General features: G+C 37.6%; 1 protein-coding gene across 6 annotated transcripts; it reads right to left on the bottom strand.

Annotated features, from left to right (window-relative positions):
• Positions 1-583: 583 nt before the first annotated feature.
• On the bottom strand, positions 584-24,528 carry LOC145781063 (centrosomal protein 128-like). 6 transcript variants are annotated; one of them, XM_082592791.1, is made up of 26 exons: positions 24,194-24,528; positions 23,164-23,332; positions 21,784-21,857; positions 21,179-21,261; positions 20,191-20,343; positions 19,727-19,869; positions 17,967-18,095; positions 17,172-17,332; positions 16,180-16,337; positions 14,964-15,071; positions 14,621-14,748; positions 13,863-13,909; positions 12,891-13,042; positions 12,284-12,383; positions 10,183-10,344; positions 9,418-9,564; positions 8,232-8,396; positions 7,249-7,494; positions 6,865-6,954; positions 5,757-5,859; positions 4,765-4,850; positions 4,329-4,391; positions 3,435-3,539; positions 2,789-2,898; positions 2,420-2,569; positions 584-2,061 (listed from the first exon to the last, which is right to left on the bottom strand). In XM_082592791.1, the coding sequence occupies exons 1-26, from the start codon at positions 24,464-24,466 to the stop codon at positions 2,001-2,003; spliced, it is 3,366 nt and encodes a 1,121-aa protein (XP_082448917.1). In that variant the 5' UTR covers positions 24,467-24,528; the 3' UTR covers positions 584-2,000. The 6 variants fall into 6 exon arrangements, with proteins under 6 accessions (XP_082448917.1, XP_082448919.1, XP_082448918.1 ...); XM_082592793.1 differs by having other exon boundaries at positions 2,789-2,832; XM_082592792.1 differs by lacking the exon at positions 4,329-4,391.
• Between the last annotated feature and the right edge of the window lie 1,154 nt (positions 24,529-25,682).

Raw genomic sequence — 25,682 nt, 5'->3', positions numbered from 1 at the left:
ATCAGAATGACCAGCTGTGAAGTTAGGCCAACCACTTGATTTTGCAACATTCAGAAGAACTATTCCGTACGTTAAAGCTGGACACCGTGTGTCAAGCTGGATTCGAAACTTTTTGAGTGTTCTTGTGCCACGGCTGTTCTAGCACAGTTCTCATGCGCCATATTTGTGTTGATTTCTCAGGTCTGCAGACATTGAATCGATGTAAATAAAAGGTTTGATTTTCCGGCTAAGATCTGTTCGCAAACCATGAGCCTATCGTGCGTGGCTCCATCAAAAGGCTGTAGTGATTGATCAGCTGAACAAAACCTTTCCGCAGACGCGCGTAGACGACAGTGCTAGAAAGTGTTCAGATGGAAGATTCCCACGACTTGTTTTTCGAAATCGTGTTCCTTGTCTGGATTCTTGTGTTACCAAAATAATTTATTGGAATTTTATTTACGTAAGACCACGCGCGCGACTGCAGGGTGAGAATGACCCAGACAACGACCGAAAGGCCATTGGTTCGACACCAAGGGAGGGCACAAATGTGTCTTGGAAAGATGGACAGTTGGACACGTGAACTACCGTTCACATAATCGGAACTTTCAACACCGGGCGTGGGTTATGAAGCTCGTATATAAAGAAAAAATATTTTTCTCGCTATATACGCTTTTCAGATAGATCTTTGTAACACTCAATGACACAGTAAAGTTATTGAAAATATTCTCTGTTTCCAGATAAAATAATATGTCTAAAACAAATCTCCTTACAAATAGACAGACACATACACAGCAAATTAATCTTTACGCTATAACAACCTTTGTCAAGCAAACGCTAGAAAGACTAGTCAGTAGTCATTGAAAATTCGTTGGAATGAACTGGAAATTAGCTGTTTCTGTTCTAGCTTGTATTCCAATATTGGATAAATAAAAAAATTCATTCTAAATCAAATAGGCCTACAGTTTGCTTGCATCAAATTAAACTAAGAAATCTTTTCCATAAACTTGAATGCCGTACAATGTAGTTGAGCTTCTTTGAGAAACGCGAAGGCGAATTGCTTCTTGCATATTTGCAGCATGTTAAGTATAGCTGTAACGGCGTACAAACGAAAAAAATGAGTGAAGATGGAATTACTCAATAAATCCAAAACAATCATTGATCGCAAAAATAAAAGAGGTTTTCTATGTCGCTGTGCAGTGTTTAAGAACTTAGATTGCTTATCGCATGATTTCAGACTTATTTTCGTTCACTAATTACAAAACAACTTAAACGCAATTCAGAGTAGCTGATATAGAAGGCTAATTAATGTAGTGTAGAAGTTCCTGTGTGTGCGCATAAAACAATCAGCCAACGAAACTAAAGGTACTCGCTAACGACACACCCGATATAGTAAAGCATTTCCTTCTGGTTTAAAACTACAACATACTTTTTTAATAAATTGATCATATTTGCTTTTAAAACTAAAATGTTTTCAAGTAACTTGTGTTTTAAAAATGAGTGCAAGCAAGATAATGGAAAAATAAAAGCACATCTACAGTATATTCTCTATCAATCAAGCTATTGGCACACAAAACACTGCTAACGTACTGTCGAAGATAAAATATCAGATTGTATGAACAAAACAAAAGGTAGCAGCGACAGAAAAAGATTTTGTTCGCTTGAAAAGTTACTATTAGCCTAAAACATAGCCTGCTCAGTGCTCACAGGGTTAAACGGTGCATATGTAGTGTGAAATTATCAAGCACAGCTGAACGAGTTCACTGAGATCACTTTTAAAAACCTAGTCATACGTCATCTGAAAAATTCTGTCTTGTACATTGATTGAACGTGCAAAACGTTAAATCATTGCAAAAAAACGAACCTTTCTAGCTAGGACGCATTAAACTTATGATTAGACACGATGTGGTCACTGAAGATTGTTTACATGAACCCATAGTGACGTTTTGACAACTACATAGATTCGGAACAAACGTTGTATTAATATTCAAGCAGGGTTGTAGTTTATGTAGTCCACGCGTCTATCACCTTTCCCTTTCAGGAACAACCTTCGGGGATGAGCTGCAAGGACGTATTGGTGAGTACCTATGGAAAGAGATCGGTATTTAGTGGATAATCTGGTGACATATCACCCTCTTCCAATCTGACTTGAGCCAGCATGGAAGCAGTACGGCTTATAAAATCACATGGAACCCTGTCAAGTAACCCATGTTGATGCGCAATCTGCTGCAAGCGGAGATAGCGAATGATTATATTTAGTGGTGAAGCAGCTACGATAACAGACATGGCAACCCGAACAAATAGATTTCTAGCTTTTGCCTGAACTGATAATTGCAAGAACGAATACACTATGCAGTATGCACAGCATTGCATGATTGAAATTTGCCGATTACATTGATGTAAAAATGACGGATTTTATGCGTGGGTAGCCTACAGTACATACCCGTGAATTGTAGGTGACGAATCGGCAATTGTGACTTTTTTTATCGGTGAAGGGGATCTCCCTGTGGTCAACTTGATCGAGTCTCTCTTTCTTGAAAGACTGCGTGACTCTTCTAGCTCAGCTTGGAGAGAATCCATTGTATCTTTGTATCTAGACGAAAGACAACAAAATATTCCTGCTGTGGAATGTATTGCATTGCTACAATACGAACAGCAGGCTAGATATAGCCAGTTAAAGCTAGGTATCATCCTCAACATTAGGAGGTAACCTAGTAGCCTGTAGTCACCAGAAGAACGCAAGTTATTTATGAAATGCCTGATGAACAGTTTTACTCTGTCCTCATCAATTATAGTAACTTTGTTTCCTTACTTGGCGTAACGTTGCTGTATCTTCTCTCTTTCCTTCCGTGATTCCTGCGGTAGATTCTGCATTAGCCTTGTGTGTGGTTTTAAAGCAGTTGATTTGACGTTTGATATTAGCTGTTATTTCAATGTGTTGTTAAAAAAACTTTCAATTCAAACCATGCACATAAATATTTTAGAGAAACGCTGCAAAGTTAAGGGCACCACAAGCCCAAAAGGCGAAATCCACACAACAATATTTAACTTTCTAACATCATGAAATGTTAAATACAAAAGGTGGTAATTACTGTGAAGGCATGCAGATGCGCAGACAAGTCGGTAAATTATTATCATTGAATAGAAAGTTTTCCGATTTCATATGCCAGCTTGCAAAAGCCGTCATTTTTACATTGATTTGTCTGCGTCTGCAGACGTTGAATCAATGTAAAATGACGGATTTTGCAAATCGGGATGATTTTCCGACAATGGTGATTGCTGAATAAACTAAACGACCCAGACAGCAAATCAGTCGTTTTTTGCATTGACCCAACCTCTGCAGACTGTTGCTGTCTGGGGAGAAGTATGTTATCTGAAAGATCGCAATTTTGCATCATTTTCACGTCAAAAACGGCTGAATTATAGGGGAAATAATGAGAATGGTACGCTGCAATTACCTTCGGCGTCGTCGATAGGCTTTTGTTGGCTCCAACTGGGGTTTCTTGGCTTTTGCCTTTGGTCTTCGTTATTGCCGCATTGTGTTGCTTACTGGTTGAACCCAGCTTATCAAAAGACGCAAGTTTATGTTGATTATACGATTAAATGACATTGATGAGTCACCACAATTTCTGGTAATGTCGTCGTGAACTCACAGCAAAGTCGAAGTTGTACTACCCAGATAACAAAATCCGTCATTTTTATATTGAATCAATGTAAAAATGACGGATTTTGCTGTGGGTATTTTTAAACGTCTTGCGTACCACTTGCGTGTGAAACTAGCTTACTGTATGTTAATAGATTTGTTTACGTTCAACTGTGAAAACTAAAACAGCCAATTCAGAATAAATTTCACTGTTGCGGGGTTCATGCTGTAATGTTTGCAAGGAACCCATTTGGCTACAATCTAATAAATAAAAAAGGCGCATTTGAATAAACATGCTCCAGCTCCTAACAAAACCCGTAGAAACACTCATTACCACAAGTCTGATGTCATGCAGTGCTTGTGTCGGATGTGTACTCGGTTCAGCTCTGAGATAAATATTACTATGAAACGGATACTGAATCAGCTTTATGCACATGCACGATCAAACGTGATTGTGATTGACCTATATGACAATGCTTTCGATCGAAAGATTCAACATTGTTGGAATGGAATGAAGACTACAAATTGAAAAGGCCTCACAATATAATTTTTTTTCGTGTCAATCGAAGTGAATTGATGTTTGACGGCACTTCAAGACGTGTATGGAGACGTGTATTCAAGACGTGTATGGAACAATGTTGATTCAAGACGTGTAAACGCACAACTGCAACGGAAATACAACTTAGCTATGAATTGAACCAGGAATTACCTTGAGACGGGCAATTACTTTTTTGCTAGCTTTGGTCACCGCATCTTGGCTTCTGGGCTTGCTCTTCGGTAACAGAGGTTAGTTACACGATTGTTAAGTTATGGGCAAATCATGCGTTTTCAGTTTTCAGCGCAAAGAGCTCAATTGATGCACAAATAATTAATGCACAAAAAGTTAATCACAGCAAATCACAGCAGAGTTGATTGTCGATAATGAAGACCAAGTCAGTAAAAGCTGCTTATTTTACATCATTGAACGTTGAAAGAATGTAAAAGCGGTAACTTTTGCTGGACACAGAAGGCAGCAACCAGAACACAACACAGGCAAAAAGATTTGTGACCCAGACACCAAAACAGCCCTTGTTAAATTGATTCAACGACTGCAGACAAACTAGAGCTGTTTTGCTGACTAGAAAGTGGCAAGAAGTTCAACTTACAGTTTCAAGGTCCGCCGTCAAGTTAGTAACCCTGTCTTCCAAGTCGTGGACGATAATTCTCGCTTCCTTGTTCTCGAGCAGCAAAGCTGTTCGGAAAGGAAAGAAGATTACAAGCTGGTGAAGATAATCTCCATAAAATAAATACTTTGAACGTGGTGCTGGTGCTAGGATGGCAGCGAAATACCACAAAGTCAGCTGCCACTCTCGTACGAATGATAAAAATAAGTTAAAAAAAAGAAACATCGAAATAACATCGAGAGAACAAAAAAAAAACAGAATAAACAAACAGAATGAAGACCAGGCTTCTTTGAAGCAAACTGGAGAATGAAAGGAATTCACTTTGGGTTGGATGCACCAACCGCGGATCATCTACCGTTTAAGCAAATCGGTAGACTAAGCTACTTAATCTGCAATTTTTTTTCCCTTTCAATGTATTAAAATCGCAGATTACTGAACCACATAATACGCACTGCGTATAAATAATCTTTAATCAACTCATCAGAGGATTCAGTTAATCGGTCGCTTAAACTCTTAAAGGATCTTTGCTGGTGCACCCATCTTTTATTGTTTCAACTTAATTTCCAACAAACAAAATCCGTTCTTTAATTGTTAAACAAAATTAATGTTTTAATGTAAAAACGATGTCAGTTAGTTTTCGAAAACAAAAAAACAAGTCACTTTAATTTTAAATATTGACATATGTAAAAAAAGTCTTTTACGAGTAAGCTAATAGGGCAGCTGTCTTTGGGCTGTAATAGTCGAAAGACAGCTGTGGGCTTTCCAAGATTCAAATTTTGGTCAATTTTTTCTATTTTAAATGAACACATTTCTTTAACAATTTAGTGAAAAAATACAAACTTGCATTCAGCTAACTGCTGACCGCGCTAAAAACGACAGGCGATAGAAATTCTATTGGAAGAATAAACCCTTCCTAATTTTTGACACAAATCGTCAAGGACAAAAAACATAGTCCAGTAAGAAATAGCACTCACAAGTCTTTTCTCGACTCAAAGAGTCCACCATTTTGTTTTGCTCCGTAACTTCAGTCATCAATTGTCTTCTGTCTTCTTCTATCTTCCTGTAGATTCCCTTCATCTGCATCATACGTTACATAATGCGTTGTTTTAAACCAATCGCTTACTTCCATGCAACATGTGGTGACAACAATAAATGGATGGCTGATGTTGGTTACAATTGTAGACTTTTTTCCCCTTTTTGTCAGACGTCTATGTCTAGTGGTGGAAAATTTGAGTTAGTTGGACAGAAAAACAAAGAAACGAGTCTTCGCGTCGATCTCGAAGCATTGCCAAAGCCGTTGAGATAATTTGGGACCGGTACCAACGAAATCCTCAGGCCCCCTAATCAAGATAAATCTAAGAAAAGCGCACTATAGCGCGTATTCTTCGAGTATAGTGCGCTTTTCTTAGATTTACCTTGATTAGGGGGCCTGAGGATCTCGTTAGTACCGGTCCCAAATTATCTCAACGGCCTTGGCAATACTTCGAGATCGACGCAAAGACTCGTTTCTCTGGTCTCTTTCTGGACCCCATGGAAAGGTTACGAGAGCTTAAAATCATCTCGGTTCTAAAAGCACCCACTGTCAACGCTACTGGCCAAGGCATAGCCACTTGCTCTCGGTGGGCGTTGATCTGATGTCCTTTTGAGTGTTGGTGGGACACTTATACTACTTGGCTGTGCAAACAACACATTCTGATGGTTATGGAGCAACCCAAACAAGTTTATAACGGAACGCGAAGAACCCACCGAGAAACTATAAATTAACATTATTTACGATTGTTTCTACGGTGTCTGACACAAGATGATGCAAGAAAGCAACTTTTGTTTGTTGGCCTTGTAGATTGGCTACTTGTTGTTACGAGGTGCATTGACTTCACGCGGTTTTGTTTGGGCTTTCTCTTAAAAAAAAATGGCAGCTTTCTCGTTTACTGCCACGCTTGAGTTTTAAACTTATGTCGATGAAAAATGAAAGGAAATTACGAGCCTTAACACTGATAGCCTTGGCCAAATCGAATCGACAGGTTCGCTTTGTCAAGATGTTGATATGACTTTTTGTCATCCAATAAAGAAAACAAGACCAACCTTTTCTTTTTCTTCGAAAAGCTCTTCAACTGCTTTTTTTCCGAAGCTCAACTTTGTCTTGAGCTCCTTCTTAACAACTTCGAGTTGTTTCTATGGCAGAAGAAAATAACTATGTATGATTTGCAAAATGAATAAATATGAAACAAGATACGCAATTAATAATGTATTTTGATTAAATTAATTTTATTTTGCTTTACACTGTGGGCTTTGTTTCATCGAGAACGTGGCTTCAACTACAACACAGAAAAGTTCTTAAAAATCACGAGCATAGAACTTATGAGAGTTTTGATTTTTTCAAACGTTGTCGAATCTAAGTCTTTTTCGATGCAATAATTTAAACTCACAAACAGTGTACAGAAGAAAAACAGAGTAGCGGCTACTTACTCTCAGCTTAACAAGCCATGCGTCCGCTTTGGAAGAGCTTTTGTCGAGCGATTCTGACGCGGTGAACCTCACGGGGGAATCGACAGTGTTGATATCCAGTATCGCTTCGAGCTGGCTCAAATCTTGTGAAAGGAGCTCATTGGCTGACTCGATCACCTGTTCCAGTCGCCTGACACGATCACGTGACCATAAAAGGTCATCTTCAAGCTGCTGGCCACGTAATCCTTCCTTCGTCACCTCAGAACACTGGCAAAGCGAGAGTAATATTGTTTGATAGGTTTTCTAGCAGATATAATCATTGACATTAAAGTAACTTCACTATTTCATCTGAAGTGCGATCTCTGAAAGACACAGTTTGAACAACTGGTCAACAAGTTTTAGCTAAACCGTTTAATCAGAGATACAAGTAAACTTTTCTACATAAATGTTTTTCTGCGTTGATTCCGAATCTGCTCTCGTTGATTTCTCCATCACATCAGGCTTTCAAAATATTTGCAGTATTTTATGTGCTTGGTAATAAAATCACCTTCTAAAATGTAACTGGTAATCACAATACATGGGGAAATCCGCGTTGAGCAAGCTTGTACAGGTCACTATAGGCAAAATTTAAACAAAAATTCAAATATCTCAAAAACCCTGATGTGCTAGAAAAAAATAAGAACATTTTTGGAATCAGCGTCAAAAACCCTTCAAGAATCACATAATCGGATCTCTGTTTAAAATTAGCTGTTAACCAGTGATATAAACACTGTTTTAATAATGGCAAATTCCGGCGCTACTCCACTGATACTACATGAAATAAATTGAGTAAAGCATGAACTAAAAACCTACAACGGTATTTATAGCTTACAAAAATTCAACCACAACATCGACAAACACATACAAACACCAATCCAGACAGTAAAATCCGCCATTTTTGCATTGATTTTTGCATTTGCAATGTAAAAATGATGGATTTTGCAGTTTGGGAACTTTCTACTCACTTTGCCTTCATAGGTTGCCTTGAAAACGTAAAATTTTTCTTTCCACGTTTTCACCTCATTTTCCAATCGCTTTGTTTCCTGATCGAAAATGTTAAGTTCATCTTTGGCCTTCAACAACAACTTCTGAGATTCTCTGGCGGCTGCTTTCACTTCATTCGATTCCATCTATGCACCGTGAAGTTTAAATGAACATTCGATGAAGCTTTTATCATGTGTTTCTCGGCAGTCAAGTGTAGCATGAATTCAGCGATAGACACCGTGTTTCGCCCATAATGTTGGGCTCGTCAGTATCGCACCACTAATTCATGCCACATGGCTCTCAACCGCTGCTTTTGTCAGTCAATTGAGAAAACCTTTTCGAAGTGTCCCTGATAGTAAAATCCGTCATTTTTACAATGATTACAGACGTCTGTAGATGTTGAATCAATGTAAAAATGACGGATTTTGCTGGTTGGGGTAATCCAGGCAGTTGCGCATACTTTAACAGCTTAGCTATGATTTGAACCACTGACGCATGCGCGATCACCGAGATTGCATCTGCAACCTAGAAATGTCCTGGTCAAGATTGCTGTCGAGTTGTTACCTCCGAAAAATTCCCACATTGCCACGTTTAAATCCTAATTACAACATCTTGCGATGTTAAAACAACAAAAACACTACACTTTTCGGTAGCTCGGTTGCGCCGAGTAAAACGTTTTTTTCTGTTTCCAAAATCAAATCCATCTACTAGAAAATAACCGCGAGAACGTAGTATCGTACTGTGACTTGACTACATAAACTGCTACAGTGTAGCGCTATACAAAGCCCATTTCGAAACCTTAGTCCATCGTACAATTTGGGTAGAGAGGTAACTTTTTTAAACCATAAACAGACATAACCCAGCAACAACACTACATTTAACATCATAAAAACAAAAAACTAAAACAATAAGCGAACGTTTTCGGCTAGTCAATAGTCATACAGTGATACAGCCTTTTTCAAGCCTATAAGAAAAATATTTCTAAATGTTTAGATTTGTCCATATTTTTGTTGTGATAGTGTATTATTCTTTAGTATTTCTTTTAAAAAAGAATTTCTTGTAGGCTTGAAAAGGGCTGTATAACTAGCCGAAAACGTTCGCTTATTGTTTTTGTTATGTAAATGAAGTGTTGCTGCTGAGTTATGTCTGTTGTCTATCGCGGCTTACGTTCACTCTGTGAATCTCTCCTTCCAGGAAAGTCCTTTCTTCATCAGCTTTCAAACTGACTCTCTGCAGAGCATCCATCTTCTGAACCTCTCCGGCGTGGATCTCTGAATTCAAGTCTTTTATTTCTTTTTTGTGGGTGTCACGCTCCTGTTGGTTGAATAATAAATAGGTTGAATTTTTGTTGATTTGTATTCTTATGACATTACAAAGAAAAATTGACATTTCAAGCTGACCGGTGAACCAAACCCAAAACCTAGCCTTGAACTTAACTGCAGTGAAACACAAGTTGATAGAAAACTGTTTCTGAAACACTAAATCTTTATTTTGAAGCAAAAGTAAATTTTTCAATAATATGAATAAACTACATCATTGTCTGCTATCGAGTAGCAAGAGTGGAAGCTGGTTTCAACATCTGGTCTTCTTCTATTTCGTGTGTCACACGGCCGTAGCCCAGAGCATCACGCAAGCTCTTGCTCTATCGTTGAACTCGGCTAAACTCTGTGCAAAGCACCTTGCTTTTAGAACATTCGAGAAGATGTTGCATCGTTTACTCCTGTCCACATTTACAACTTGTGCGTCCCAAAGAATATCATCTGGTTGGCATCTGGTTATTTCCAGTCACATCCAGTTCTGTCACTCACAAGCCTCAAAATTAACAGCAACATCAAGGATCTATTTAAATTTAATGAAACAAAAAACAAATCAAAATAAAGTGCAAAATATTTTCTTTACTAAAAAAAAGCTTCAAGAACAACCGTGACATACGATTTGTAGTTGCTTGTGCACGGCATTCAACTCCATCTTCATAGCCTGAAGTTGGTTGCTGGATTCCTTATTCGCTTTCTCAGCTTCCGTCTTTTCCTGGCTTTCCGACCCGACCCGTGACACCAGCTCAGCATTCTGTACCTTGAGCTCCCTGATCTCTTGCTGTGGGGATAAAAAGTGGAATTTACACCTGCTAGTCATATCCCAAAACAGCAAATCCACCGTTTATTTACATTGATTCAACGCTGTCTGGGTCTATGCTTATACAATATACATGTGGTTGAAAGTGAGTAAGACAAAAAGTCAATCTTCGTATCCACATTCAACCATTTCATTAAATATCTAAATAATAATAATAATAATTTATTTTACACCAGTAGGGTGCAAAATAGTGTCAATTAAAAGTTTCCATAGTTAGCGTTTTTCAGCCAATTGTCGCGGTTCTTCCGGGCTGTGCTCTGTGAGCAATCGAACACTTCGCGTGAAAGTTTGTGCTGGTCTTCCTTGGTTTCTTTGGCCTTGGATCAGTTTTGATAGTAGCAGAGTTTCATTGTAAACTGAGTTTATTGGATGTTGTATTCTATGTCCCAACCAGAGAAGTTGACGTTTGTTGATTTGTTGAAGCAGGGGAGTTTCCCCTACAGCACCATATAACAAGTCATTGGGAATATGTTCAGTTCATGAAATTTTGAAAATTCTTCTTAATAATTGTGTGTGGAATGTGTTAATGGTATTTTCAAGTTTTAATGCTGGTTTCCATGTTTCACAAGCAATTAAGCATATGAAAAAACGGGAAGAATAAGCGTTTGATGTATTTTCAGTTTTAAAGATGATGACAAAGTGCTGTTCTATATATTGTGTAAGTTTGCCGTTACTGCATAATTGCTTTGTGTAGTCGATCTTGAATGTCTGAGCCAAGTCTTCCAATTTGTGATTCAAGATATTTAAACTGATTTGTGTGTTGCATGTTTAATTGTTTAGTCCATTGATTTGTAATGAGTGTCCTGTGGGAATGTTAATAGTCAAATATTTTGTTTTCTTCACATTAATTACAAGTCCAACCTCTTCAGCTTGCTCCTGTAGTCTTTCAACGTGGCTTAGGGCACTTTCGATATTTTCATCTAGCATAGCAACATCGTCAGCAAATGCCACATCATACACAAAAGATGAAAACCATTTGTTACACTCCGAAATCCTTTCAGTATGTAATCCACTACTATAGTGGATTACATACTCTAAATCAGAGGCGTGCAACATACGGCCCGCGGGCCAGAGCACGGCCCGCGGTACCCATTTACGTGGCCCGAACATTCTTTATCAAGTAGCCCATTATTTTTAAATACTTTTCACTGTTAGATCGGAGGATGTTGTTATTTGTAACGTCATCATTAGCATTATTGACTTTTAGCATTATTACATCATTAGCATTATTGTTGCGTCATTAGTAAGCGTTGTAGAAAACCGCCTTGTTCTTCTGGCAATAATTCAGTAACATAAATCTTACTTTATGGGTGCAGTGTGGTGAATATATTAATATTTATTTTACAAAAAGCTTAGCATAGTAAAAATGTCTACAAGTAAGAAAAGGAAGGTTGATTATGTACGGCGGAAGTTCAACAATGAGTGGTGTATAAATTACTTCGTTGTTCAACACAATCAAGATGTCGTTTGCCTGATTTGTCAAAACACTATAGCAGTAATGAAAGAGTACAATATCAAGCGTGCAAAACACTCTGATAATTATTATAGCATGATAGCATTGCATTATGAGAGCAGTTCTTTTTCAAAAATGAAGCTGTTCAAGACAAAATGCAGGAATCAGCTTACGGATGAGCACTTGTCAAGTCAACTTCGAGTTGCCACTTCCTCCGTCAAAGCTGACATTGGCAAGATCTCTTGACAGAGAAGATATCAGACATCTCATTAATCACTCACTCAATGTGTAACTTGATTGTGTGTACTTTTCTATTAAATAGTTTTTTTATATAAATTCATGTGTTATTCGATAGACTGGCCCTCAGCATCATTATAATTGTACGTTGTGGCCCATTGCGATAAACAGTTGCACGCCCCTGCTCTAAATAAATAAATGAAAACAAACCTGGAGATCAGAAGACTGCTTCTTTGCGGTTTCGAACATCGATTTCATGCTTTCCAGATCTTTTTCAGTCGTGGCCAGTTTCTGGTTGGATACGGACAACCTACAAATAAAACATTGTTTTTCGTCACCATTGCAATGACTGTGTAGAGCAGTGATGGCATTTGAGGGTTTTAGAAACTGACTTGATGTTTACCGATCTAAAAATTTAACCTGAAAATTTCAAGAAAGTAAAGAATCTCAAGTAAAATAATAACATTTTTAAAGCAAAATGGATGGAATTTAAAAAACCCAAAATGTAGATGCCAAACTCATGTTTTTTAAACATGAGTTTGGTATCCACATTTTGGGTTTTTTATTTTTAGATTAAAATAACAACTGTTTTAGTTATACATGACCTTAAGAAAAAATAGAAGCATTCCATAATTTTAGCTAAATTCATCTACAAAAATTGCAAATTTATGGGTATTACGTTGAGTGCGCACATCCGTTGCCATCACGCAGCAGTTCAATCCCTTACAAAGTTGCACTAATTTTGATAGCGATATAATGACAATGGCAAATCAGTCGTGATAGGTGGGCCTGAAGATTGTTTAGAAAGTGGACTAACTTGTCAATTGTGTTCCTTAATTTCACTTCAATCTTTTCTGATGAATGAACGGATTCTTTCAGTTGTTTCATCAAAACCTTCTTCTCGTCCGTCGTTTCTTCGAGTTCCTCGTCACGGATACGTAACTTCTCGTCCATCTTGACTCGCTTGGCCTGGAAGCACACAACGATACAGATTCTTAGTGTTGCCGGGTGCGAAATTATCTGCCTTGAAAAGTTGCTGGTTTTTCAATTGGGCTCGTTTGCTGCGTCACCTTTTCACCAAATCATTCTCTTGTATCACAGAACAATTCTACAGCTGTCTGAAGACATGCTAGTATTTTTCCAGATTAAATTCATACTGGGACTGTTAAAGCGACCGCATAAAGCATAGCCAGGGTTACTCAACTAATCTTAAAAAAGGTCCAGTTCGACAAGTTGAATATTTTTAGCGGTCCGGTAAATAAGTTATTTCACACGCAACCACGAAAGTTAAACTATCTGGGAGTGATTATTGGGGAGTCTGGGAGTCGAAGCCCCCCAGCAACTTGGATAACCACAGTAAAAGTTGCTTCTTCCCTGTAGAAATCTGTTTAAAGAAGCCCTGAAACGTGGCAATGAGGTTATTCTTCCAAAAGCTCAAGGTCCACCATCAACACTCAGAAGGTCCGGATTCGGACCGCGGTCCGCCAGTTGAGTAGCCCTGGCATAGACTCATAATGCAGAAACGGAACGCACTATCTTCTACTGCAGCATTTAAAATGACCGAAATTTAAAAAGTGAAAAGTTTCATTGAACGGTTTTAGGTATTGTAACTAACAAAATAAACCATAATCACAAATCAGTAAAGTCGCATCACATATTGCCATGAATTGAAACATGCGAAATAAAACAGTAGAACATAAGCAAGTCAGTTAATAACTTGAGCGAGTATTTGTTTTCTATTAATTTGATGGATAACAAACTATCTACAGGGTCTTTATCAGTTACTTACAATCAGATCATCCATTTCGTTACGAAGGCTGTCGATTTGTTGAAAAGCTGAAAGAATACAACATAACAAAATATGATTTTGCAAAAAGTACATACAGACGATTCTCAGGGGGAGAGACAAGTTTGGAATCCATTTCTTACGAAGATGCCAAGAACACACGTTATATTCAATGCTACAAATGCTGAAGGAAGATTGCATTCGGACTGACAATACCGCCCAATGGAGCGCAATCATGGCAGCTTCACACACTAGCAGCATTGATGCACGATTTGATACGCAAGTTGGCACTTTAAAATTTCCGTTTGTAGCTGAATCAATACTGTCAGGTCAGGAAACCATTCTACAGGCAGGTAACAATGAATGGAAATTTGTCCTCTAAGTCTGTTAGTTATGCCTCAGCTTGCAAAATTTGTCTTTTTTGATAAAATAAATTTTGTTAATCAAGGGTCGAACCAACGTTGCGTGATCTTGCGATTTCTTTGCTTCCAAAGCTAAGCACTTGCTAAACAAACAACTGCCTAACTAACAAACCACACCGTTTTATATTGATTCAATGTCTGCGGACGTTGTGCTGTGGTGTTGGTGAAAGCAATTATTTTTCATGGAAATTAATTTCAATGTTACGAGACAAATAAATTCAACAAATATTGATCCAAAGATGAGAATGCACAAAACAATCTAAGCTAATCAAGCAAATTATTAATGTGCTATTGTAGCCTGACTGAGGAAAAGGGGATTTGAAGTAATTCATTACGCACCATTGCTGGCTTGGGCTTTTCCAGCGATGCTCTCCTTCAAAATTCCTTCATTCCTCGCTGCAAGTTGGTCGATGGTTTCCTGCATACGTTCAATTTCTTTTTCTTGCTTGCGACACTTCGACTTCCACCTGTCAAATTATTCAATGACTTGACTACAGACATACTTTCTGCTATTTGTTGGATAAAAAACTAAAAAAATTAAAAAAGGTTCAGAAGCAAAGAGCTTGAATTAATAAGGTAACCTTAACTTGCGCAATGCGCGTATAGAAACGTTAACAAATTGCATATTATGCTTTAACGTTTGAATTGCCGCTGGGAAATGCTACATGGAAACCCAACCCACTGTCGTATCGTGTCTTGTGCAGTGCTCCTCAGTTCTTCCTTCTCATTTTCACATTCGTGCTTTGCTTGTTCCGTCCTGCGCAAGTCCGTGTTGCACTTGTCTATGTCTCTGCACAAAGAGTCGTCGGAATCACAAACTCGGAAATGAGACGTCGAGGAAACGACTTTGTAGAGAGGGTAAGGGCTAAGGAGGTCCCATACTCGGTTACTGAGCTTCGGGGAATAAGAAGGTTTTATCACACTAGGCCTTCGGTACTCATGAGAGTAGGGTGCTTTCCTCTCGGCCACTTTTCCTTTAGAAATTACACCTACCCAATTTCTTACACCATAGATAGAGTACTAAAGGTGAGCGTTCTTTCATCAACAACCAGCTTAAGCCGGGTGTCAAACTAGGATTGCATTACTGGAAAGTCAACGCTTAATCCACTGCGCCATCGCGCCGCTTTTCTAAAGAGTCAAGTGATAACTTACGGGAAAGACACAAAATAAAGCAGTGAAAACAGTACAACATTATAATGAGATCTCAATTAGGTGACAGCTTGAGTTGTATCCCAGTGAAGAGAATTGCATCGCAATGCTGTGCATACTGGTACATTGCAAGAAAAATAATTTAAACATTTTAGGATAAATTTGCATAAAGTTTTGACATACTCACAGAGTACAAAGCTAAATCAACGTAAAGTAGCACACGTGTAAATGACACAATACAAAGCAAACGATTGGTATCAAGAACCAGAGAAATAGTATCTAGCATGAAGAACTTTTTTTTATTGCTCCATTAGTCGCTGAACGTTGTTTTGCGTTGCCTGTGTTGCTTTGGACCGTAGAAAGATCCAGAGTAAGCAAGGAATTAGATGCAAATTAATTTTAAACTATACCAGGTGTACCTATTATAATAATTTCAAAAAAATAAAAACGTGTTTTCTTAATACCGACGCGGTGCTCATAGGGAGACAAATACCATCCTTCCTGCGCTTGAAAGTCACAAACGAATAAAACAAGGTGGAAATGTTAGCATTTTGTAGTTTTAAGAAGATATGTAAATAACATAGAGTACACAAAAAAGTCTAATCCAAATAAAACCACTATTATCCGGTAAAACAAACAAGGAAAATTATTAACTAAAAAAACATTTATCCTTTCAAAAGAAACAAAAAAGAAATTGTTGAAAGAACTAGAAGCTAAGGAAGCTAAGGTCCACAGAAGACAAGCCTAACCTAGACAATTCTTTAAACTTTCTCAAAGTATCTTCAAGTTGTCCGCACAATCCCTCTTTCTCTCTCTCCGCCTCATCAAATTCCCGCTGAAGATCACGATGTTGGTTCAAGACACGATTGTGAGATTGCTCTTTCTTCTCCAAGTCTTTGGTTAGCACCTGGAGATGACAATAAACGATTATTTCAAATTTGTAAACCCCACAAAAACCAGACGTACGTTTATGCATATTCTAAAACTTTCCAGCAGCTTTTTTAGCATAGTCTTCTTTATAAAAAGTTTCTCAGTAAGATGGAAAAAAAAACTTGGTAGAGAGATGATGTTTTTAACGATGGACAAATTAATCCTAACAACCAGACGGCACTAAACATAACAACATGAAAATAAACTAAAAATTACAAACGTTTTCGGCCATACTCAATTACTCATGCTGGCCTTTATATTATGTTAAATGCCGTCTGGTTGTTAGGTTTTATTTGTCTATGGTTAAATAAAAACAAACTTGTACACAATTCAAAGAAAATGAAGGGGTGTACCAGCAAACATCTATAGGATTGGCCCATGATACCAGAGAAGGATCCACAGAGGATACAAACTGATATGAGAGGTTAACTGTTATTTTTTTTATTCACTTGTAAACAATTGTTCGCGTTTTCAAAGTGATTGATTGAAATTCGTGCATCTGCTCGGAATATCACTTGAAAGACAAACATGCGCACAAATTTCGTGACACGGCGCACAAACACGAAAGCACAAAAAATATAGCCATGTTTTCGCGCATGTGTCATTGTCAGCAGAAAGTTGCGTATAACCAGACAACAACACGTCTGCAGACGTTGAATCAATGTAAAAAGACGAATTTTGTTGTCTGGGTACAAGCTGCAATGCGATTACTTGGTTTGTTTGAATGCTTGGTCACAGTCGGTATATATAAGTCTCATACACAACTTTCATAATAAGTAAACCAGTATCTGCTGGATGAGCGTTTACAGACCTCAATGTGATCGGACAATTGTTGTCGCTGTCTTTCGCTTTTCTCCATATCACGTCGCATCTCATCTATTTGAACGACACCAGCTGACCGCTTGAGGGCAGCACGAAGCTCTTCTATCTCCGTCTCCTGACGTAATCTGTCCATGTCTTGCCTCTTCGACGCTGGTAATGGAGGATTTGTTAAATTCAAAAAATTGTAATGATACAAAAATCTCCTTGGAAAACTGGTACTTGTTCCAAGTAAGGGGTATTAGTTGAGACTCATGGTCTACATATTATATATCATGCACATTGCAGACAGTTATATATAAAATATTACAAATAAACAATCAACAAAAAGTGTTCAATGCTAAGCAAAAACTCAAGCAGAGCAAATTACATCAAATTTAGTTAATATTCTCTAACAACCTGTTTCACCTTTGTTGAGGATCATCCGAAGGCCCTTATGCAAACTGAATCACTCTATTTATTCTATTTGAATAAGGCCCTTCTGCATCCCAAACAAGTGTAAAGCAGGCTGTAGAGCTTGTTAGAGAATAGCAACTAAATTTGATAAAATATTACAATATTAATTTAATACAGTATATTGAACCATATTTTTTGTTTTAGGTATAGCCAATCTTGTCTGATGAAAAAAAGTCATGTTAGCTGTAAAAAATCTTACACAACAGAAAGAATTCTCAATGTCCATTTCAGGGTCAAATGTTTAACAAAATACATTTTATAAGGATGAAAGACTCACATAACTCACACAGATCGGCTTGAGCCTCTTCACAGTAACAGTCGTGTCACTTACTTGCCAATCGGTCGCTATGTTCAGCATCTCTTTCCGATTGAAGTTTGTGTTTCAGTTGTTGTTCTTCCACCTTGCGTTGAAGTTCCGCTCTCTCCTTGTCTGACCGGTTGATCAAAGCGCGCAATTCACCTGGGAGTACGTGGAGGTTGCATTGCTTGCACATGAACGAATTTTGTGTAACAAAAATTAAAAACAATAAACAACAGCCACCACTCGTGTTTGGGACAAGAGACAACATAGCAAAGGTTATCATGATTTTTTAAGGATTCATGACAGATATGACATTCAGCACTGTACACAACAGCAAAAGCCGTTCATAAAGTAGGTATCTAGAAAAAGTGATAAAAAATTATATTCTATTTGGTATTCTATTGGTATTCTAAAATTGTATTCTATTTAGTCTATTTGAATAATAGATTCTATTTGAATAAGACCCTTCTGATGATCCGTTAAAGGTGAAACAAGCTGTTAAGGATTCAGATAGTAATAACTATATTTGATTTAGAAAAAGTGATATATGCTTTTTAAACAGATTTTGCTGTTTGTGGGATTTTTTTTACTATTTTCAAAAGAAAAACAAACACACCACCGCATGCTTGAATGAGAATTAGTCGATGGAGGTGCATACCGATGTGGATGTCAATCATTGCAGGTCTAAGAGGTTGCATTTTAAGGTGTTGCGACCGTGCCACATTTTAAACTGATTGTCCTGCTTTAGTATCATGCACGTTATAACGTCCGCGTTTTGTCGCTTCTACTTTTTTCTAGACTTCTGCTATGTTTGGCACATATTGTTTTTTTGTTGTTGTGATAGTCAGAAATAAAAAAAAAATTGAACTTATTTCACCCAGCACACATTCAGTGAGAAGTTTTTTACCTATCCGAGTCAACTCAAACAAAGTTTCAGCACAGAATGTTTCTATGTATGACGTAACCGACTAGTAACCGTAAAATGACGTCACCATGCCAATCGCAACTGAAACCTTGTTCAACTGTGAAGCAACAATCTCGCACAAAAAAGTTTGTTCAGTTGAAAAGCAGTTTTAAGTTACTTTATGCATCCAACTTAAAGCAGTCGGGTCGAAGGGTCATGGGACAAAGCCATTCAAGGCGATTTATTCAAAACGCAGCAATATCAACTTTTATCATCAGCTGTGGCTGGCGGTGCTAAGCAAACAACGACCTTAACCGTCCATGACAGCGGTGCACGGTCGTTTGGTCGACAGACATTTGGTCGACAGGACGTTTGGTCGACAGGACGTTTGGTCGACAGGACGTTAGGTCGACAGAACGATTCATTTTTGGGTTAGGGTTAGGGTTAGAGTCAGGGTTAGATTAGGGTTATGGTTAGTTAACTAACCCTAACCCTAAAATAAATCGTTCTGTCGACCTAACGTCCTGTCGACCAAACGTCCTGTCGACCAAATGTCTGTCGACCAAACGTCCTGTCGACCAAATGACCGGGTACCCATGACAGCAGCTTCCAACCTATAGCATATGTACAGTAAGATAATTTTACACATGAGAATCTTTTTAAGACTTCTTTTGTTAAACATGCCATTTAGTGATAACTGAACCAATGCGCCACGTATTCGTTCGAAACCAAGAAACATAAAACAGTACCGGCTCCAGTTCACAGCCAGGTAGTTATGAGTAGAGCATTTGGATAGTGGCAGTTGGACGTTAGCAATCTTAGCATTGTTTACAAAGGTTCTTCAATCTAGCATTAAACGACTCCAGCGCACCATTGAGCAACCAACCTATCTGGGACATCAGTGCATCTCTTCCTCCTTCTGACTGCTCTAATCTTCTTCTAGTGGATTCCAGCTCGTTCTCGATGGCTCGCTTGTTAGCTTCTACTTGGAGGTAGCGAGTGCGGTTCACCATGTCGTCTTCTTGTAATCTACGTGGTTGGGATAAACAAAAGTTCACTCTCATTACAGGTGGTCTGTATTGAAGACGATGAATTGTCAGTACGAAGTTAGAATGTTTTTGATAGCTCATTTTCCCGTTAAAGTTGGCACAACTAGCTTTCAGTGTTAAAAAGCTGATGGTGTAGGCTAGTGCAAAAAATGAACACTCTCGGTAGTCGGGCGTGACAGGTTGATAATTGTACTGAACAGATAACTATATATGAGTAAAATGTGAAACAACAAAATAATAACCGTTATGTAGGGAGAGAGTTAGTTCAAAATAATGAAACAATATTATCTTAAAGTCTTACTTTGACTGGCTTCTGCGCAGAAGGTCGGTAGCTACATCACTAGCTAGTTGAGTGGCATTGTTTCTTTCTGCCGCCATTCCACGCTCAATCTCTTTCAATCTTCGCTCAACCCGATCAACGGATGTTGATCCTTTTCCTTCGTCTCGGGTGGACCTTTCGGATCAGGAAGAAAGAAATTTGAAGTTCAAATATATCGTAAATATTTCAATGAAATTAAATATACGCAGATATAGGCCTACTATCAGTGACCTCAGACAGCAGCGAGTAGCGATCGAACGGCACAAACAAACAGGCTTTAAAGTACAAATGAACCGTTTGTTTATATGAGATTTAGATATTTGGGGTCTGCTACTATTCGGTGAGTCCGATTCGGTGAGTCCGATTCGGTGAGTCTGATTCGGTGAGATCCTAACTTCTAACCCCTAACCTTAACCCCTAACCCTAAAACGGCAATGATAATTTGACTACGGTACCCGCTAATTTAAAAAAAAAATTGAAAAAAACCCCCGTTAAGGGATCGGACTCACCGAAACGGGCCATTCCGAGATATTTGAGTAGTTTATGAAATTATTCCATGTTTTTCAACAAAATAGAACCGGTTTGTTAAAGTTTGTAACGCAATAATGAATTTTACACCAACTTTTAACTCAATGATTAATTATTGATTATGATATATATGAACAAATGAATAGTCATTGAAATGAATTGATAAAAGTAACTAGTGTTGTATCAATAAACTTTTACAAAAAGTATGAGGACACTATTCTTAAATAAACACTGTCCGAGCACAAAAGTAACAACTCATATGATGATATTTCACGTCGTAATAATTGATACAGAAACTTAGTCGAAATGCTTGGAGCAAAACAAAATTTTCACTTTAACTGAGTTTAGTTCGAACCAGTTTCAAACCACTTTACGCCAATGATACATATAACTGCACAAGGTAACTGCAATCAATAGCAAACAAATTCCATAAAGCACTAACTTGTGCCTTCTTGATATTTCATCGCTGAGGTCTTGTTCCAACCTCGCTTGGTTTGTAGAGAGATCATGTACTCTGTCATAAACCTTTACCAAAACAAGTCTCATTGGAATACACAGGTTTCTCACAATCTAACAATCAGCAAACTCCAAAAATATACCAAGAAACGTTGTAACTAAAACAATGAGGAACTGTAGAAAACACATGTTGTTGAAAAATAATATTTGTGAGAACGCAGTGTTGACATTTTAGGGATATTCAGTTTTAGTTTAAATCATGTTGCCAAGTTCAACCAGTTGCACAAAGATAAATTAATGCTTTTCAGCTTAACGTAAGAATTATTGCCTTACCAATTGTAACATCAATGTTAGAAGCCATGGGGCTCCGTTGGACTCGAGTACTAATTTTTTTTAATATGATGATGATGTTGTATGTATGTACAATTGTACAGATACCATACACCTGCATTGCTCTCAATCATTGCAATGCACACAGTTGGAGCTTAGTTACACAGCGATGCATTAGAGTAAGCTATGTCAATGGTAAGATAAAGTAATGTTTACTATTACAATTTCTGCCTCAAAAGAAAATACAAAAATAGCCCTTACTGATGCTGAAAATCCATCACCACGGCTGTGTCGAGAAATACCTAAACTGCTTGATGGGCGTGGGCAAGCTGTTCCTGAAAGTAAAACATAATGTATGTGTCACTTTCAAGCACTAAAAATAAGAAAAATACACTTACTACAGGCCTCGAAATTCCGGCGGTCATGGCGGACATGACCTCCGGAATGACCTCGAATGTCTGCCGAAGCCGACTCATTGGTCGGTCATAAATGACCGCCGCAAAATTCTTGACAAAAATAGAGCTAATGCAGCAAAAATATATTTTAAATTTGAATTGTTACAATTGTTTGTTTAACGCGAACAAATACGGAGCTGAAACAATAATAGTACAGGCAATTGCTTTAAAGATCACATTAGAGTGGCAAAAGTAGCCATTTTACGCCATTTCAACGCTTTGCAATGTTGCCTTGAACTAAAGTTGTCTGAACTTTTCGGCAGGATATGTATTCTAATTTTAACAATGAGGATTATTGCGTTACATTGATCGTTTGTTAAAAAGAAACGTCACAGAGAAGCAAGTCTCAGCTGGGTTCCGCACGTGCTTAGGCGAACGTGGCGACCTTATTCACGCTGATACTGATAGAAATAGAATTTCTGCACATATGGGAGAGTGTATGCTTAGAGTATGCCACCACGCCAGAGTGTAAGCTTAGAGCTTAGAGTAGTTGCTGTAACACTAACACTATTGAGTCACTAATGCGCATTTGTCTGGACAGTCCTGACATGGAGATTTACGACCCCGCGCCGGCAGTAATCGCTTGGCACAACGATTCTATAACAAAACCACGGAATAAGTGATCGTAGTTGCTTTTGTAATAAGGAAATTTGGATTGTTGTTTTCAATTGTGTTTATTGCGTCATTACACGACTGTCATTAACGCACTGATTTATTTGCAAGCAATCTGCTCCAGTATAGGCTACTTCAGGGTCGGTTAATTAAGCCATTAACCATTGCAGAGTTATTCTGTTGTAGAAGATCTTCTTCTACAAACACGACTACACAATACTGTAGTGTGATTTTGTACAAAATCTACATGCAAAAAATATGTCCGGTTGAGATATTAAATGTCCGCTGAATGAGCCAGTCTGGTAGGACATGCTTGACCGCCGGAAAAAAGTACAAATTTCGAGGCCTGTACTACACACCAATAATGGGATAATTGGGACATAGGCTACCGTATGTTACTTCAAACTAGAAAAACATGTTTAATTTTAACGAATAAAGCCAATTTCAAGTTTTTGATTTTCAATAAATATGATATGTTTTGGCAGTAAGTGATATCGTCTTAATTCAACTATTAGTACTGTACTACAGTAGAATGTATTCAAATACTTGATGAAATACAATGTGTGTCAAGCACCTGTAGCATAGTCATTGTCATAGTTATGAGATGTCAACCGACCAGTTCTTGACATTGAAGCTGACCTTCTAGGATGAAGTTCACTTCGATGTAAAGAACTACCATCCTTTAGCCTTTTCCCTCTACTACTGCGAAGTTGGTGCAAGGAACCTTCTAGATCTTCCTGTAGCTAAAACAATATGCATATGGTATTTATAATAAATAAGATTGACAGGAAACTGAGTAAATATAAAATATGCGATAGTTCAACAAATAGTATTGTATCCAGTCAATAGTGCATTAGTGCACATCCAATCAACCCAAGGCCCATCAGCGCTAGATCTACCAGCAAAATTATACTCGATTAAAGACGCCAACATGTAATAAGCCTAATTTAAAGATACAAAAGGATGCAATTTTAATAATTTGTAATTTTTTTTGCTAAAACAAACATCCACTAACTAATGGTCCTTCTCAAGACAGTTCTTTAAACAAATAACATTTGTAACACACCTATAAGTATAAATTAGAACAAGAACATGCAGAAAACCTGAGAATATGTTGTTATATCAAAGGATGTGGATTAATGTGGGTACTGAAAGTTTGGTAAAGCAAAGTAAAGCAGCACGTCTGCTTAATAAGTTCTTTGTATCAGAATTGTAAGGCTTTTACGGCTGTAATCAAATGTACTCTCGACAGTAGCCTAAATATCAATACTCAAATGCAAGTGCTCAAAAAGATATAGTAATGAGACTAACTCAGCATATCTTTATATTTTATCTGGTTTAATGAAGTGAAAGTAATCATGTTAAGAAGATATCTTGATATCTATTCTATATGCTCTAAAAGTTATGTTACCACTAATAGAACATCTGGCAAAGATATCACCTATAATTTATTAACTTTTACAATATAAGAGAAGTTTCTTTGATAGGCTACATATGTAAGATTTAAATCCTACTGTGCTAGACCAAAATGCTAAACTTAGATCACTCTTATCTTTGTTTATGTACTGTATGACTGTATGTGTATCATTTAATTAAATGCTTACTTTAGTTAATGCAGACATGGAATCATCGTGCAGACTATTATAGTCTGATAACTTCGTATCTACACTTTTTAGATTTCTTGAGGTGTCTTCTAAATTGTCAGCAATTCGATCAACTCTCTTTGACATGGTTTCTGGGTCAACCAATGTTACATGTCGATTTGTTTTTCGTAATATTCCCGTTGGAGGAGGAGATGGAAGCCTTCTTCTGTTAGAACTGAGATGCAAGGAACTTTCTGATGAAGATGAATCATAATAATGCCTTCTTGAAGGCATTTTTTTTTAGGTTTTTATACTATTTAACACAGTGATTTTCAGTCTCATTAGATTCACGGCACCCTGCTAAAAGATGTAAAAACGTATGTAGTATGTAGCTAAGTAGCTTACATATAATAGTATAATAATAATTATAATATAGGCTACTAGTTTTGTTTTTAAATTTTTCTCTTTGTAGTTTTAAATAAAGCATTATAATATAGCCTCTAACTTGTGCAAGTAAACATACAGACAAAGTTATTTTTTGATTTGAACTCATATTCTCCTGGCAATAAAACAGTGATTTTTAACCTCTATAATACTTTCCAAGTTTTTGTCAAACCCCAATTAAAATTTGAATACTGCAAAATACTGTTGAATACTGCGAGGGGAGGGACTTGTATACTAGCTCCTAATTCTATGTATGCTGTTACCTAGTCTTGATGGCAGCCATGTCATCTGATTGTTCTTATCGTTCTGAATATTTTCAATTCTTCTAACTAGTAACACAACCATACCATTAAACTTGTAAGAGTGTAAACTTGTAAACTGTTAAACTATGTAAACTTGCAAGAGTAGATATACCGGTACGGTACTACGGTATTTAGTGAGAGTTTAAACTGATGACATCCAAAGTGGCTCTCTGCGGTAACTTTTGTGCATTTGAAGCTTGTGTATTATGTCGTTGTTTTGTTTTGGATATAGACAGCTTTGTCTGACAAACTTTTCGGCATGTGCGCTTGAGCAACGCATTTTCAGGACTGCTCTCCATTTAGCGGCATCTAATGGATGGAATACGGTACGGTAATTTCCCGGCAACAAGACTTCAACAATCGGAAATTTCACCCTGTCAATCTCGGTGACCGGGCCTGCATCAGTGATTCAAAGCCTCTACAAGTATGCGAAACTGCCAGGATTAAGCTCTACAAGAAGCTTTACCAGTCCAAGGATAAAGATTCAATCAATTCATTGGTACACAAAACGACACCACCAAATCATTACAATTATTTCTACTGGTAAATCTCACTTCTACACTTTAAAAGAACTATTAAAGTAGAAAAATGTTTTAAAACGTTATAAACTTCACGGAAACAAGTTGTGTATAATGCTTTCTCATGATGATGCCAAACCCAGGTTTGAAATCGCCGCTGTTTTGTTTTTTCAACTGCAAGAGACAGTTACCCAGCGACACAACAGAAACCAGGCTGTGAATTCATCCATCACGTCAATTTTTTTT

The sequence above is a fragment of the Aplidium turbinatum genome, chromosome 12 (assembly GCF_918807975.1).
Source record: "Aplidium turbinatum chromosome 12, kaAplTurb1.1, whole genome shotgun sequence".
Classification (NCBI taxonomy): domain Eukaryota; kingdom Metazoa; phylum Chordata; class Ascidiacea; order Aplousobranchia; family Polyclinidae; genus Aplidium; species Aplidium turbinatum.
Note: the sequence above shows the minus strand (reverse complement) of the source record. Positions and strands in the feature narration are given on the sequence as shown.